The sequence below is a fragment of the Schistocerca nitens genome, chromosome 3 (genome assembly GCF_023898315.1).
Source record: "Schistocerca nitens isolate TAMUIC-IGC-003100 chromosome 3, iqSchNite1.1, whole genome shotgun sequence".
In the NCBI taxonomy this organism is placed as follows: domain Eukaryota; kingdom Metazoa; phylum Arthropoda; class Insecta; order Orthoptera; family Acrididae; genus Schistocerca; species Schistocerca nitens.
Window position 1 is genome coordinate 733,052,863 of NC_064616.1, and position 15,819 is coordinate 733,068,681.

Below are 15,819 nucleotides of genomic sequence, written 5' to 3' on the forward strand. Positions count from 1 at the left end.
TGGAAAGCAACTCTCGAAGAGCATGAGAAATGTGTTAAAGAAAGCATTATATTTATCATCTATGTTATCGGCACAATAAACATCTTGCCACTCTTGTTCCTTGAAAAGGTTTAAAAAACACTCTATTGCTGTTGGATTAAATTTCCTACATAGTTTGTAATTAACATGCTTATTACTGTAACATTTATGTTATGTACACATAACATATTTAAACTATGAAGAAAGCAAGGGGGGTTAGGAGAGGCGAGAGAAGGGAGGGGGAGGGGGGGGGGAGTACTCACTATGTTAACTCCTACCTTAAAACTCAATACAGGTCCAGGGCTCAAAGGTCCACAATGGAATTTGAGATTACAGCAGAACTCCACACATTTATTCCCAAACCAACCATAATCTATGCGTTAAAATGACATACAGTGAAATAAGTTTGGATTCTGAAAATATCAATCATGTGGACCAAAGCTGAATCTTTCGCATGCAGTATTTAAGAGCCATGGATAAGGCTAATTGGGGACATTTGTGTCTCAAGTTCTGAAACACTTTTGCATCGTTTCCACACCAATGCCATTTAGTGAACAGATGAAGCTACCTTTTAACCTACAGAAAGTGAAGTTGTATTCTTTACGAAAGTTAAGATAATAGTAGCCTTTGATTCCACATGCAATGAGTCACAACAGGAGTGTCCAACCATACAAAGATTCGAGAGCAATAATTCAGAGAGATTTGACATGGGGAACAATTTATTAAAGAAGCTCTGTTGCTGGAGAAGCAAATATCATGCTTCAATATAGGCCTATTGGTAGAGAATTGAAACACTGGTTTATTTATAAAAGAGGCTGCTCTCTAAACACTTTTACAGTGCATACTGAATAACATAAGAGCGTGTGAGATCTATATCATCAGATGAATTAACATGGATATACAAAAAGCACTGGCATGAAATATACGTACTTAAAGAATGGGAAGTTGCACAAGTCACACAAATACTCACGAAAGAAATAGGAGTAATCGACTGAATTACAGAACCATCTCATTGATTTTGATTTGCAGTAGTATTTTGGGGTCGACAGAAGCGTCCGATCCCACGCGTCGGCTTTGACCCATGACGTAAGAGTGTTGTCGTGTGTGACGTCATGACAGCGCGGAGTTTGGTTTGGGTGTGGCTGTCTCCAGTTCTGTTTTATATTATTTTATTTACTTTTCTGATCTGTTCGTTCTATCTCGTGAGTTTTTTTTAATTTAAAAACACTTATTACTTATTTTAATTATCTGTTTCCTCCTATTTCTGTTTTAGTTTATTATATTTATCTTTCTGACCTGTTCGTTCTATCCCGTGAGATTTTTTTTTTTTTTTAAGACAAAAAACACTAATCAGCTACTGAAGCATCTTTATCTTCTATGGGTTGCAGGGGTTACGACCCCTGGGGAGGTGGGTGGGTATTCATGCATGGCTGTCTTCACTTACACGTTGTAGCTACGCAAGGCGTCTAAATTTGTTTACATTTAGTTTGCCCCCCACCCAAAACACCCCATTTCCCGCACTTGTCCCGTTAGTGTCATTAGGCTTCTTGTGGAAAGTGTGTGTGTTTGTTTTTGTTTCCGCCATATTTGTGACGTCATGGGTCAAAGCAGACGGGCGGGATCGGACGCTTCCGTATTTTGGAACATATAACAGATTCGAACATTATCAATTACCTCTATGCAAACCATCTATCGACACATAGTCAGTACAGATTCAGAAAATACTGATCTTTATTCACATTAAGTAATAACCGAGCAAGGGGGCGCATTGGTTAGCACACTTTGCTCGCATTCGGGTGGATGACAGTCCAAACCCATGCCTGCATTCTGATTTAGGTCTTCTGTGATTTCCCTAACTTGCTTCAGGCAAATGCCAGGATGGTTCCTTTGAAAGGGCATGGCCGACTTACTTCCCCATCCTTCCCTAATCCGATGGGACCAATGACCTCACTGTCCGGCCCCCTCCCCACCCAACCAACCAATGGTAATGAGTGCTATCAACAGGGAATCTCACATTGATTTCGTATATCTAGATTTCCAAAAGCCTTTCGATACAGTTTCTGAAAAACTGTGTGCCTGTGGCGTACAGTTGCACGTGTGCTACTGGAATCGCTATTTTCTGTACCAATGGTCAAAGTTTATAGTAACTGACAAATTCATTGAGTAAAACAAAAATGATATCTAGCATTCCCAAGGAATACACGGTTTCATATGAGGAAAGGTCAGTATTTATGGATATGACTGTAGTGATCATTCAAAGCAAGAAAAAGTCTAGTCAACATGGGTTCTAAAATGTGCATATCTTAAGGGCCGTGAGCACTTGTTCAGTAGAAGAGAGGTCTCTTATAATAGTGAAGATGAACATGTACTCCCAGCTTGTCAGGTATGCTTTTTAGAGACCATTTTTGTTAGACATTTTTGCTTCAAATGATTGTTTCCATTATACTGACCATTTCTCCTTCAAAAGCCTGTTTAAATGATTTAGGAGACAATCTAAGAAGAATCTTGTTTGCAGATGATGCTTTCATTTACTGTCTAATGAAGTAATGAGAAGATGGTGTGAAAAGCTGCAACTGAGGAAAAAAAAAGTGCAAGGTCGTCAACATTACTACTAAAAGGAATTCATTAAATTTTTATTACACAATAACTCACCTACATATAAAGCCTGTCAATTCAGCTAAATACAAAACGATTATAGTTACACGCAATTTAAATTGGAACGATGACATATGTATTGTTGGGAATGCAAAACAAAGACTGTTTTACACACAGAACACTCAAAAGATGCAACAAACGAACTAAGAAAACTGTTCAGAGGAGAACAGCATGTTTTGAATGATCATGAGGACATCAAAAAAGTTCAAAGGAGAACAGCATATTTTGTACGATCGCGAAAGAAAAGAGTGTCCCCCCCTGATATGATATGTAAGCTCGGTTGTCAATCATTAAAACAAATTTTCATTGCAATGACATCTTTTCGCGAAATTTCAAGCCCCAACTTCCTCCTCCAAATGAGAAAATATTAAGCTGATGGCCACTACATAGGGAGAAATGATGATCGTAAGAAAAAAAGAGGAATCAGAAGTCCCACAGAAAGGCTTGCTTTACCTCACACGTCAATTAGGATAGGAATGACAGACAGTGTGAACTACACAGTAGTCTTGTAGATGTAGAGTGGTTCCTACTCTCTGTGACTACCACAAGTGATCTGACATAGTGCTGAATCTATGAATATTCAGTCACCAATATCGTTATTATTATAAATATAACTGCTTAGAGGCTTGCAAAAACACTATCATATCTGCATATGGAACAGAAAGGAGCTTTAAAGTACAGAACAGTACATTAGGCCCATAAAAAAAATTCCATAGTTATTCACACACTAGACATATGTATGAGTGAAACAACCATGTACACTTTTCTTGCTTTATTCAAAGAGTTTATCATACCTGTCAATTTCATCAGATGTTATGATCGTCAGCCCTATCGCCATATTGAGTATGTGTGAGATGACATCTGGTGTATCATCATATAACACTGCTAGACAGCTTTAAACAAAAGGAAGGAAAATTATAGGTCATCATCCTGGTAAACGACATCATTAGACAGAGCCCAAGTTAGAAATGATGAAAGATTGGGAATGAAATTGGCATTAACATTTTTAAAGGTAACAGGATGGTTATTTCTGTAAGAGGTTTAGGGAAATCATGGGAGACCTACATCTCTATGACTCTCCTCCAAATCCAAGTGCATAGTATTACCACAGTGTCTTCTAACACACTATTTTAATAATAGGTGGAAGTATGCTGAAACAATGTTTTTCCAATGTATCACTCAATGTCTATCTCTCTGAACAATAGCAAATTTGTATTGTGGAGAAAGAAAAATATTCAAGATGATAAACTGTCTATAGATGTGATCATACTCTGTGTATAATATGTGAACAATATTTCAGTCCTCTCAGACGACAACATCAGGCTGTTTAATATACATTTTTGAGTTATGTACTGCAAGTTTTGTGATATATGGGCACTAGCGATACCAACTCAAGACAGATACTCCGACGAAGTGTTTAGCATTACACTGTGTCAAGAATTATAAAACAAAGCTTTCCTTAGTTCACAATGAAGCGGATTTCTTCAGAGCAACGAGAACACTCCAACTCCACATATCAATGCTTGCCTTATACGAACATTTACTTAGCACCTTCAAAAAGAAAGCTGTACTGCCAAGTATACATTATTTCCAATTTCAAAAGCCTGTCAATTACAACAGGTGGTACTGTAGGTTCACTTTGTCTTATCACACTGAATAACTACGCATACAACAGTGAAGACATTACGTGACTGAGTGATGGTAGCAGGAACATGGGCTATTGTGCTAGTACGCATACATTAGGATCTGCGCTCACAGGAAATGTTCGTGAAAGGTGTTTTTTAAAACTAAAATTTCCTCAGAAACCCATGCAAATGATTGTGGCGGGAGAATGACATAGGGTTTCATTTGTTCATCCGGCATTTACACAACTGGTACATCCTACTTTAAAAGAGTATTTACACTCTTCTATGAGGTATGGAGCTAAGCTAGACACGCCGATTAAACAAAATTATCGAGTCCGTAGCTGGAAAATCGAAATAAAGCCTTCACTTCCCTTAAAAACTAAAATATTACACACGCTAAAAACACAAACAAACATGGCGCACAAGGCCAAACACGTTATGATACACTATAACCAACATCCATGTTACGTGTCCTTAATAACACTGTACTAAAAGGATACAGCGGTTACCCAAAAGTTGGGTATCCTTTTGATGATTTCATTCCTTTTCTCGAAATATGGTTTTCGCAGTTTGTTGTACTTCTGTTCAACTTTCAGGATTTCCTCGCTAGCTTTCTCATTCAAAGCATCGATTTCATTCTGGCATGCGTCTATCTCTTCCAATGCTTTTTGTGTCTCGTTGTCATAGTCCCTGTCTTCTTCCGTTTCTGCAGATCCTTCCGATTTCCTCTGTTTCTTCGGAGTCACACCAGTTGAAGACATCTTTAAATTGACAAACGAATCAACCACACAGCTTTGCAGCGACTCGGAGTACTGTTCAAACACCACACTGATCACGAATAAGCAGTATCCTACGCGCTTACAGAGCTACGTCAGGAATGGTTGTTTCTGAGGGAATATGGCGACTTAGGACCAATAGCAAATACAGGCGCTGGAAAACCATCCAATAGTGTAATTCGTTATAAAATATTGAAATCCGACATAGAGTGGGGAGTGTTTTTTCATCTTGTTTAACATGGCATCCGAGAGATGTGGACGTACCGTGTCAAGTGAGCAATATAATGTAAATACAAACAAAACTGATGTTTATGACAGTGCAGTTAGTGAATCGGCCATCACAGAAAGTGACTTGCAAAAAGAAAAATCAGTTAAAAACGTCGAAAGATGCGGACAAAATAGCTGCCGGAATTTAAGTGGGTTACTGGCCACGGCGTCATCAGTGAATGTTTCTGAAGAATTGTGTAGCAGTGCGAAGGAACTAAACGACGTCAAGTTATCGTCGCAGCAGGAAACAAGTTCTCTTCATGGGAAGAGGAAACGGGTGCATCACGATTACAAGAAACTGTCGAAATCTGGTTATGTTGATGATGCAACGGGTAGGCATTATTCTTCGAGTACATCGAGTGCAAGTGAAAGTGATACATCCCCAAAAACGAAAAGGTTAAATACTGGTGAAACATATGGGCGGCCAGAAACTTCGAACAGTGACGGCAGCAGTGGGACGAGAATACTGGGTAAGTGCTGTTGATAAATTACTATGGCAATATCCACGTGAATCGTAAGGTGGTTATTTCATTTGTTTGGTGTAGCGTAGTAGCGCTTTCCTCATATATATATATATACTTTTTTAACACGTGACACTATCACTAATAGTTTGTGATGCATCTTTTATACGTAATCGAACCTTTGTTTACAACACTTGCATGTATATACGGCCAACTAAATTTAGATTTCCGTGTAGGTGTATGTAAAAGTGCCTGCGATAAACAACACCTCGTTTAATGCATCAAGATTGTGACCGGTATAATGTATGTCAGTTTTTATAATACAGCAATAATATAATGATATATACACCGCGAGTTAATAACGATAGCTCAGTTACTTAAATTTAAATCTGCAAATTGTTGTTCGTGCCTAGTCCATATAATGCACAAGTAAACAACTCGCCATGAAAAAGTGCAGTTTGTGAGTAGTGATACAGTAATTTGTCTAGTTTCTTTAAACTTTTGATGTTCCAAAATTTAACACGTTTAGCTAGAATTAACCTCATGATCATTGAATTACTGCACTGTTAACTTTCGTGTTTTCCTAATAATAAAATAAATATTTAATAACTTCGCCATGCGAAAAACAATTTCTACTTTCGCATTTTTTTCAGTACGTGTTTCATTGCCATTACCCCATCATCAGTGAGTTGCTTTTTATTTTATTGTAAAGTTGTACGTTTTACAATAAAAAGTAAAGAAACCCATTGGTGATTGTGTAACACAATAAAAATATATACAAGAGAGAATGATTTAAAATAAGTTTTATTTCGCTGTTGTTAGTTTCTCAAAAATGTATTTAGTAACTCGCAATGTCCCAAAGGAAGAAACCTAGAAGACGTATCTCTCCCATTAATCCCTTCGTCGGATACAGAAGACTAAATGTTTGTCAGGTTTTCTATGTGAAATAAAATGGCATAATAGTGGCAGTGGCATAACTAGCTTTGATTCCTTTATGTATATTCTTGTGCTGTTGAATTATGTTGAAAGATCTAGTAACAGAGACTGTGATAGTATAAAATAAAAACTGTAGCATGAGTTAAGTCATCATATATATTTTTATCTATGGGAAGTACACATAGTTGAAGAGTTGTAGGATAACACGAAGGCAAAATATCACTTTACATAGACTGCCCACATAAAACTGCAATAGTAGGTATAAGGATGTAATGATATTCGTCATTTGTTTTTGACAACTTAAATTTTTTCGTACAGTTTAAAGCAAATATGGCAATGTCATGTTTTATAGCATTACTACTTGGAGCTATCACCAGGACACCAGTAAATTGTCGACTTGATTTGGTGATGAAAACAAAGGTTTCCATTTCTGTGTGAAAAATGACTCTGTTTTTTATGCGTAGTATTCAGAGTTTTTCAGACAGGACAACACCCTTTCTGAAACTTTTGTTGACACAACATGGAAATTTTTCAGTAAGCATTTGCAGTTTACTTATTATAGAATCCTTAACAGTAGAGGGAATGTAAATACGTTTGGTAAATTTTTGTTTTTTGTCAAGCGAGCAAAGTCAGTTTCTGTATATATGAGTTGGTACTTCGAAAAGTATACTGCAACTAGGTTAGTACTGTTTATTGGCATGTACATGAAAGTATGCACGAGCTGAAGAGTCAAACAGAATTAAAAGCTATGACTGCAGTGGTTCAACTGGAGTGGCATTGTTCTACCCTGCCCCCCCCCCCCCCCCCAAAAAAAAAAAAAATCACAGACACACCAGAAATCTTAATTGTGGTAGCAGACTGACATTTAACAATTCCCAAGGTCTCGGTAGTATGGAACATGGCAACTTGTTTATGAGTTGCCACCAGCTCACTGGGTGTTAAACGTGAAATATAGGTTGAGGTAACAGATTGCTCTGTCGTGTAGCCCAAGGCCTGTGTTAATTGCTGGCAACATTTGCTCCATATGTAGTAAACATAATTATGACTGCATGTACTACACAACCATGATATTGCACTTGTATATGATTGAATGTGCACAATTGACATTACAGTAAACAAGTACTATGGTGACTAAGGAAAACTCATCACATTGTTAGTGCTTTCAGGTCAGTTGTGCACTTTCTATCAACCACAATTATGCACTGGACCTCCATAAGTCACTGCAAGTGTCCTCACTCCCAGGTGCAATAATATTGTGGTCAACCAATAAATCCTGTTTTGTGACTGATGTAGCAATTTATAGTTGGGATAAGAATCTGTGACAGTCAACTTTCGCTCCATATTTAACACTCATTTCTGTATAAACAACTAATAATATACATTTAGAAATAGTGTATTACAGAATAGAGAACTCTCTGGTGAGTATTACCATGGATATTATGTACTTACTGTTCATCAGTTGTGCAATTTTCAAGTTTGAGAGGGGGGTTATTGTAATCCATAGTTATAGAATATGATAAAAGCTTGAACCTTGAACTTTCGCTTACAGCTTCTTTAATCTACCACAGGTTATATTCATTATATCTGAAACAATAATGCCTCTCACAACCAAAACTGATTTCAAGGCTATTGGTAGCCACACCTATAAGATAGTGGTCTCCTGTTTGCGGACAGTACATTTTATTTTAGCTAGCCTGCTTTAGGTTTTCCTTGATTGTAATTGATATCTTCTGGCAAATGCAAATATTTTTGTTTTCTAGAACAGGCCTTTGGCTAATGCCTGTTACTAGTGATTGTATGGCTTACCTGCTTCTGTTAACCTGGGATTAAAACTGTGACAGGTATAAAAGAAGGAAAGAGAGTTGATGCTGAGACTGATGCACACTTTTAGTTCGATTTTCTAGTATCACAGGCCTGATATTCTTATGGGAGACTGGAGAAAACAGGAAAAAGTTTGTTCACTAGGATTTAATAATATTTAAACTATAAAAATAAATTCACTCTTGAAGGTCGGAGGAGTGTTTGCACCTCGACTCTTATTGCTTGATTTCCAAGAATTCGTATTTATTGAATGTTGGCCCAACAGTCCACTCTCAAGTGCTAATAGTGTCAAAAGTGTGACACCATTTAGGCATACTCATGTCACAAGTGTTAATATCCACCACAGCAGGTGGAAGCATGAACAAGTGCTATAGATCTCAAATCTCCTCCACTCAGTAGGCATACTCATATCATACCTCTAAATATCCACCGTGGCTAGTGGAAGCATGAACAGCAATATATCTAATTATAAATAAAGGACATATTTGTTTTGAAAGTGAGAGCATACTCATGTAAGCGTCAACTTTAAAACAATAGTCACTGGAATACAGCAATGGTCATTGCGAGTTTCTGGAATGAAATTTTCACTCTGCAGCAGAGTGTGCACTGATATGAAACTTTCTGATTAAAACTGTGTGCTGGACTGAGACTCAAAACTCTGGTCGGTAGAGCACTTAACTGCAAAAGACAAAGGTGTGGAGTTCAAGTCTCAGTCCATCAGATAGTTTTAATCTGTCAGGAAGTTTCATCGTGAGTTTGTTTCTCGGTTTTCAGTAACTAGTGCTATAAAGTTGAGTACGCTCATTAACTTCTGAAATGACAATGTTTGTTACTTATAATCGGATACATTGTTGTCTATTCTTCCATCTTCCATAGTGGATATTGGGAAACGTAATATGACGATGCCTAAATGGTGTATGTTTTGGTACTTGTAGCACTGAACAGTAGCCTGGCCGAAATTGGCCAACTGTGTAAAATGCAGTAAATAAACATACGAAAAAAATAATGACTCACTTGCCAACATTTCTACAAATTAAGTTAATTCATGAGTTAAGTAGCTGCAGATAACATTGTGTGTTTTGGTATCAGTTATGTGAAATGAGGAGGAGGCTGCTCAGTAAAAATGAAAGATGTTGCATGTTGCTTTAGATCACCTTTTCGCACTTACATTCTTTGTCAGGTGCACATACATACAATTAAGAAAGAAGAAAAGCCTTCTCAGCTGCACACAAAGGTACATTGGGGTTCAGGGAAAGGTCGGGGTGAGGGCAGCATGACAGGTGGCTGCTAAGGAGGCAATGTGGTTGTGTCTGTACACCTACAAACCTAACAAAAGTGGATGGCAGGAAAAAAGGTGGGAAGAGTGTTGCAATTGGTGGAGGACAGAGATTGGTAGAGACAGAGGCCAGGAATACAGTGCCAGTAAATGGTATTAAGGTTACATGACATGATCATTCAGTGCAGGAGGTGATCCATAATTTTGTGTTTTAGTCTTCTTTTGATAACCAATTTATTTGTCAAGATCACTTTGTTAACACAATTAACGGACTGCTAGTTTTGGCAGTATGTATTCTCATCCTCATATCCATAAAACTGGGCAATAGTATTAATGGGTGCCTACTGCACTACCCTGAATGATGCTTTGTTAGTAATTCTAGGAATATTCTCACTGGAGTGGGAAATTAGGAAATGGGGAGGCTTTTACTGTGTAAAAAAAGGCAACCAAATGGAATTATAAAGGGTGCTTGGGACTGAGGCCAATTCGAAAAAGGCAGTAAAAGATAGCATATTATGACTGTGGCAAAATGAATGAGACACTGCAGGCACATACGAATTTCTCCCTAACATCAGGGAGCAATTAAAAATGAGATTTCTTAACGCCTCGAGTGGATTGATACATTATTTGATTAGACATGGCCCTTATGCTATTTATCTATACTGGATTAAGAGACAGATGAATGACTGCTGCGTCTGCGGCAGTGGTCACACCAGAACAGACATTGTGGGACTGCACACCCCATGAAGATGTGGCAAGTAATAGACGTCAGGTATTAAGGGTGTTGGATCCCACAACAGCACTAAGGAGCAAGTCATCGTGGTGCATCTTGGAGGATACTGCAGTTACAGTATCCAGGAAGGCCAAGGAAGGCTTCATGAGGACTGCAACAATAAGTCAGGATGCAGCCATCCAGGTTAGTCAACATGCTCTGCAGATGGCAAGAAGATAACTGAGGTTGGTGACCATCAAATGAAATAGTGTCCGAAGGATCTACATTGTGTTGGTGCATATGATCATGGAAGTGTGGACTTTAAGACATGACAGTGATGGGGTGAAATTACTTGCTATATTGAAAATGCTGCTGATGTGCTGCCCAGTGCCCAACGAATCCAGCAATCAATGACGGCTGATCGAGGCAGAATAATGGCGGATCCAGTAGTGGAAATAACTGTCTAGAAGTCAAATGTACCAAAATAAATGAACAAATTCTGTAGTGGTTACAGTTGTGTTCGTAGTTGAGTAACTGTTTTAAGGGTTTTGTTGTAGTTTTGTGGTAGTAGAAATAGTTGTAGCATTTTAAAAATTACGTATTAGAAATAAATATTTAATACAAAATTTATTACTCTCCTAGGAAATGTGATTTTTATGGCCTATTTTTGCTTTTCAGATAATGGCTGTAATTGTGAAGAATAAATAAATAATATCTGTCTTGTTCATGCCATGCTACTCAAAGTTATGCATACTTTATCATAAAACACATCTGGCATGTCATTGTAATGCTTCGATCTTTTTTATATATATTGTATAGTTCTCGTGTGATAGAGTAGTGTAAGCATTGTATGATGTAACTGTAACAACCACTGCCCAGTTTTATAAATATGAGGATGGCAATACATACTGCCGAAACTAGTAATCCAATAATGCTTTATGAAAACTACAGAACAGGAAAACGTAACCTTATCAGTCTGAATACAAACCAAATGTCTTAACCAATACACCACCTTGCTGTGTGCCTTGTCCTTTTCTGCGCTATTTGGTTTCATATAACATAATGGTGTGGTTCCAACAGTTCGTGGAATATGGATGACAAATGTTAAATTGGGCAGAACCAAAAGAACTTGTAACTTAAACCCTCATATTTGACTTTGTATCTATTTGTCTATCCACATAAAAACACCTTCAAGAGATAATGTTCCCTTTTTGTTGTAAGTTTTCTTAAATGTGCTGGTTATCCAACATATTATGGAAAACCCTGTAACCGTATTGGAAAGCTATCAGATAATGTATTTGAGAATACATATCGGGAACGCTCTGTCATTCCATCTCTGTGTATGTCATTAGTATGAATTAAGGGTACGCCAACATTTGTTCTCAGTATTGCCAGTACTAAATAATCATCTCCTTTTTTAAAAAAAGGTCAAAGACTGCTGTGGGAGGTTTGAGACATTTGCTCAAATAGATATTTTTCACCGAGGGAAACAGGTAGGTTCTCTCATTTTATATATCCAAAAGGATTACCCACTGTTGCAAATTGTCAACTTGTTTTCTCTCTCTCTGCATGTTATTGGCTAAAAGAGTATTTTACATATGAGTGCTAGTACATAATCCTCAGCAATGGTCGCCCACCTAAAACAAAATTACCATAGGTTGTGGCCCTGGGAAACATCACAAGGCTTACAAGTTTTTCAAATAATCTAATCAGTTTTATCAGTTGGAGTGAATAATACCCAAAGATTATTATCTGCAGGAAAACATTGTTAGAAAGTTGCGAGGAATACCAGAGGAATTTAAGGCAGTATTGCAGCATTTTGTAGTGGTCGCCAGCTTATTTTAAATGCAGATAGATGCAAGATAATCTGTAGAAACAGGAGGAGGGATGTCATAATATCAGATAACAGAATTAGTGATAAATTGGTGTTTTTTGTCACATGTAGTTACTTTTGAGCTGATGCGAAGTGGAACAGTCTCTAAAAATTAGTAATGTTTTGGGAAAGGGTGAAGGGAAGTGGCAGCAGTGAATGAAAGTCTTTTGTTTGTTTGGAGAATTTTTCAAAAATGCAATGCACCAGCAAATCTAAATGGCCTACAGCTTTCACAAGTGACTACCCTTGAAAACTGAGTTTTGGGGTCCACAACATGTTACCTAAGAAAATTAAGACACATATAGGGAAGAAGTGGGAATGATGAATAATTATGGAAACTACATCTTCTGATACACAATGACTTGTGGCGTAGAGATGTAGGAATATAATTACGTCATGAAAGTATCTACATATATGTGCTACACAGTTAAGTTTGGGTTATGCAAGTGAAAACTTTATCAACGAAGACATTCTTATAGTTCACCAACTTGCTTAACAATTTTCATTCTTGTGTGCACTATAGGCCTCTATGTACATCTTCACCAGGTGCTGCAAGTAAAGGTCTTAGATGTGGGACATGTATAAACTCCAACCTGTTTGTATATAGAAGAATGAGCTTGCTTATTTTCATAGTTGTCTTATCCAAATACCTGTGCTACAGCCTCACCGGGTGTTTTGAGCAGAACAATGATGCATCTGCTTTTCTATGGCAGTGAAGATAAGCTCTGTACAAGGATATAATTTTATGGATGATCGTGTTATATTTCCTGCTGATCCCCCTGGTGCTTTGTAACCATGTCTCATTAGCTCTAGTAGACATTCAACATGTCTGAATAAAAAGAAGGAAGAATACTGATGTGTAACTTCTTGTCTACAGTAAGTTCAGTAAATGTAGAGCATTTTTTCAGTAGAACAAGGTTTAAGAAAGAATATGGTGTGTGACATGTTGCTGAAACCATTCACAAGTATCGAGAGAAATCTTAAATCAGATTGACCAGAGAAATATATGAACTCTGTTCGATAGTAAAAAATAACTGTTTCACTTTCAGTGCCAGTAGGGAGTAAGTAATAATCGCTGTATATTTAAATTCTTTGAAGAGAAAATTAGATGTGTAGATTTTAACCATTTTTGGATCTTTCTTTACTGTACTAGTCATCTGGATAGGCACTATTTTGCAGAATTTGGTTAGGCTTTATTTTTTATGATAACCATGTATGTTTACTGCAGTTGAAAGACCTGAAGCCACTGAGATCAAAATTAGCATAACTACAGTTCGTGAGAGGATATCGGACAGAATGTGTGTCTCCTAGTTTTACTAAGCTTTTACGTCGACACATTTTTGTGAGTGCTTGGTATTCTGAAATTTTTCAGCAAGGTGAAATTTATTCTTCATGAATGGGTTCAAGTGAACTCGCTCATCTCTAAATAGGACATTTCCCAGTGACACAGATTACTAACTTGGCATGGAGATCCATGTGTGTGTATATTTGGGACTTGTTAAATACAATGTTTCATATTGTAACTTCATGTGTGCTGTGTTATGACAATAGGACCATCCAGCAAGTTGCCTTATGGTTTCCATTTATTTCTGCCAACACTAAACCAAATGTACAATTTTTAAAATTTTGTGCTGTCACATATTTATGACAATATTTGCTTTTCAGTGTGCAATTGTGGTTAAGTGCTAGACTATGGATCCAGTGGTCTCAGATTCAGTTCCCAGTCAGTCCTGGGATTTTTGTCTGTCATTTATCACATCTTTCGCATCTTAGAAGATTTTTTGGTGTGGAAAATGTCAAGTTTCACTGTGGTCTGGAGTCCACATTAAACTGTGCATCCCCATATCCCTGGGTAAGGGAATTCAAACGCCAGAAGGAGGCAGTGACGTACAATCTCCAAGGTAACCATGCCTATTAAAGTACTGATGTTCAAACCAGCCTTCGGGTTAATAGCTTTACTCATGTGACTTTGGTATACTGTATTTTTCATAAAATTTTGTTCCCAAGGATACCAGTATTTACATTCTTGAGTTTCGTCATGAGACATTCATAATCATGGCTGTTCAGTAATGCCAAATTACGAACTTTAGAAATCAGAATTGATATTTTTCTTATAAAGGAATGGCTGCGTAATGAGTACTGGTCTTCACTGAGCACAACAAATTTTGTTTGTATTATGCCTTCCATTTATGTACCAGACAAGGTACAGGTACTGCTCTGTTACCTCTTGTTTATCATGTTGACTGCCGCACACTTAGTGATGGACGTTTCACCGCTAGGCGCACGGCGTTGGGCGTCAGGTGCTCTGGTTGGTGGCAGCCACACAGCTGTCAGCGTGGGTAAACAGCAGCAGTACAGGTGAAAATGCCTTTTGGTGGCAGTCTTTGACTTCACATGTAATGCTTTCTTTTGTTATGAAATTTTGCTTCAAATATTAGGGCTATTCCACTTCAGTTAGCACAGCAGAAAACCCTGCATTTTATGTGGGGGACAAGTTTTCTCGTCTAAAGTTAACGTTAAGTTAATAACTTTTGCAAACTCACAAATGTGATAAGTGCTTACAAGTTTTTTTTATAATCAGTTACCGTAATTTAATAAAATCACGTGATACTGAGACTCGTAGCTCGGAAACTATTCAAAGCAAAATTAATACTACCAGGAAACAAAAAGCAGCCTGAAAGCAATAGAAATTGCCATTTCAATGCATTTTTAGGAAAATTACTCAATTTTCATTGAGGATGAGGTCTCCGGATTTTGCTGAAATAACCGCCAGGCCATGCTACATCCTTTGCTATTTAAGACAAGGATGATGGTTCTATCAACTGTGTGTCATTCGTTGCAATTTCCGATTGTTTGAAGTACGATACGGTCGCATTTCTCTTGTTTCAGGGATGTAATAAAAATTCTTCAAATATAAATTTCAAAATTTGGCTCAAACAATTTACTTTACGAATGGTGCTTCATCTCAATATAAAAATCAGAAAACGTTCTCCAAATTTATGCAGTCATCTAGAAGACTTTGGTGTATGTGCAGAATGGCACTTTTTTGCAACATCTCCATGCGATGGGGTTGGGGGAACTGTCAGAAGAGTAGAGCTCGAGCAAGCCAAAGGTAAAACCACATAACCACACCTAATGAATTGTGTCAGTGGGCAGTATCGAGTGTGATAACTGTGACATTCTGCTATGTTCTGAATGATGAGTACCGAGTTTAAGTGCTTTTTCCTGGATTCCAACATGCACAGGTAGTTCCAGGGACCCTAACAATATATGTGTACAATACACTTTCAGGTTCAAAAATGTTGACAAGTCATATTTACATGCAACAGAGGGTGAGGAGATAACGATATGTAAACAGACACAGCCAATCAGTCCTTAAGGCCTGCTGGTGACCTTTGA

At 37.6% G+C, this 15,819-nt stretch overlaps 2 protein-coding genes across 4 annotated transcripts in view; one reads left to right on the plus strand and one right to left on the minus strand.

Moving 5' to 3' along the window:
• Positions 1 to 5,143, minus strand: part of LOC126248706 (protein SET) — a 59,086-nt gene extending 53,943 nt beyond the window's left edge. For 2 of the 3 annotated variants that reach the window (XM_049949998.1, XM_049949997.1), the window contains exon 1: positions 4,799 to 5,142. In XM_049949998.1, the coding sequence (XP_049805955.1) occupies positions 4,799 to 5,059 (261 nt within the window). In that variant the 5' untranslated portion in view covers positions 5,060 to 5,142. Of the gene's footprint in view, positions 1 to 4,798 lie in introns of all 3 variants that reach the window. The other variant, XM_049949999.1, reaches the window with a different exon arrangement.
• Positions 5,144 to 5,312: 169 nt separating this feature from the next.
• Positions 5,313 to 15,819, plus strand: part of LOC126249409 (uncharacterized) — a 405,665-nt gene continuing 395,158 nt past the window's right edge. Inside the window, exon 1 of the mRNA XM_049951063.1 lies at positions 5,313 to 5,811. Coding sequence (XP_049807020.1) covers positions 5,313 to 5,811 — 499 coding nt within the window. The remainder of the gene's footprint in view (positions 5,812 to 15,819) is intronic.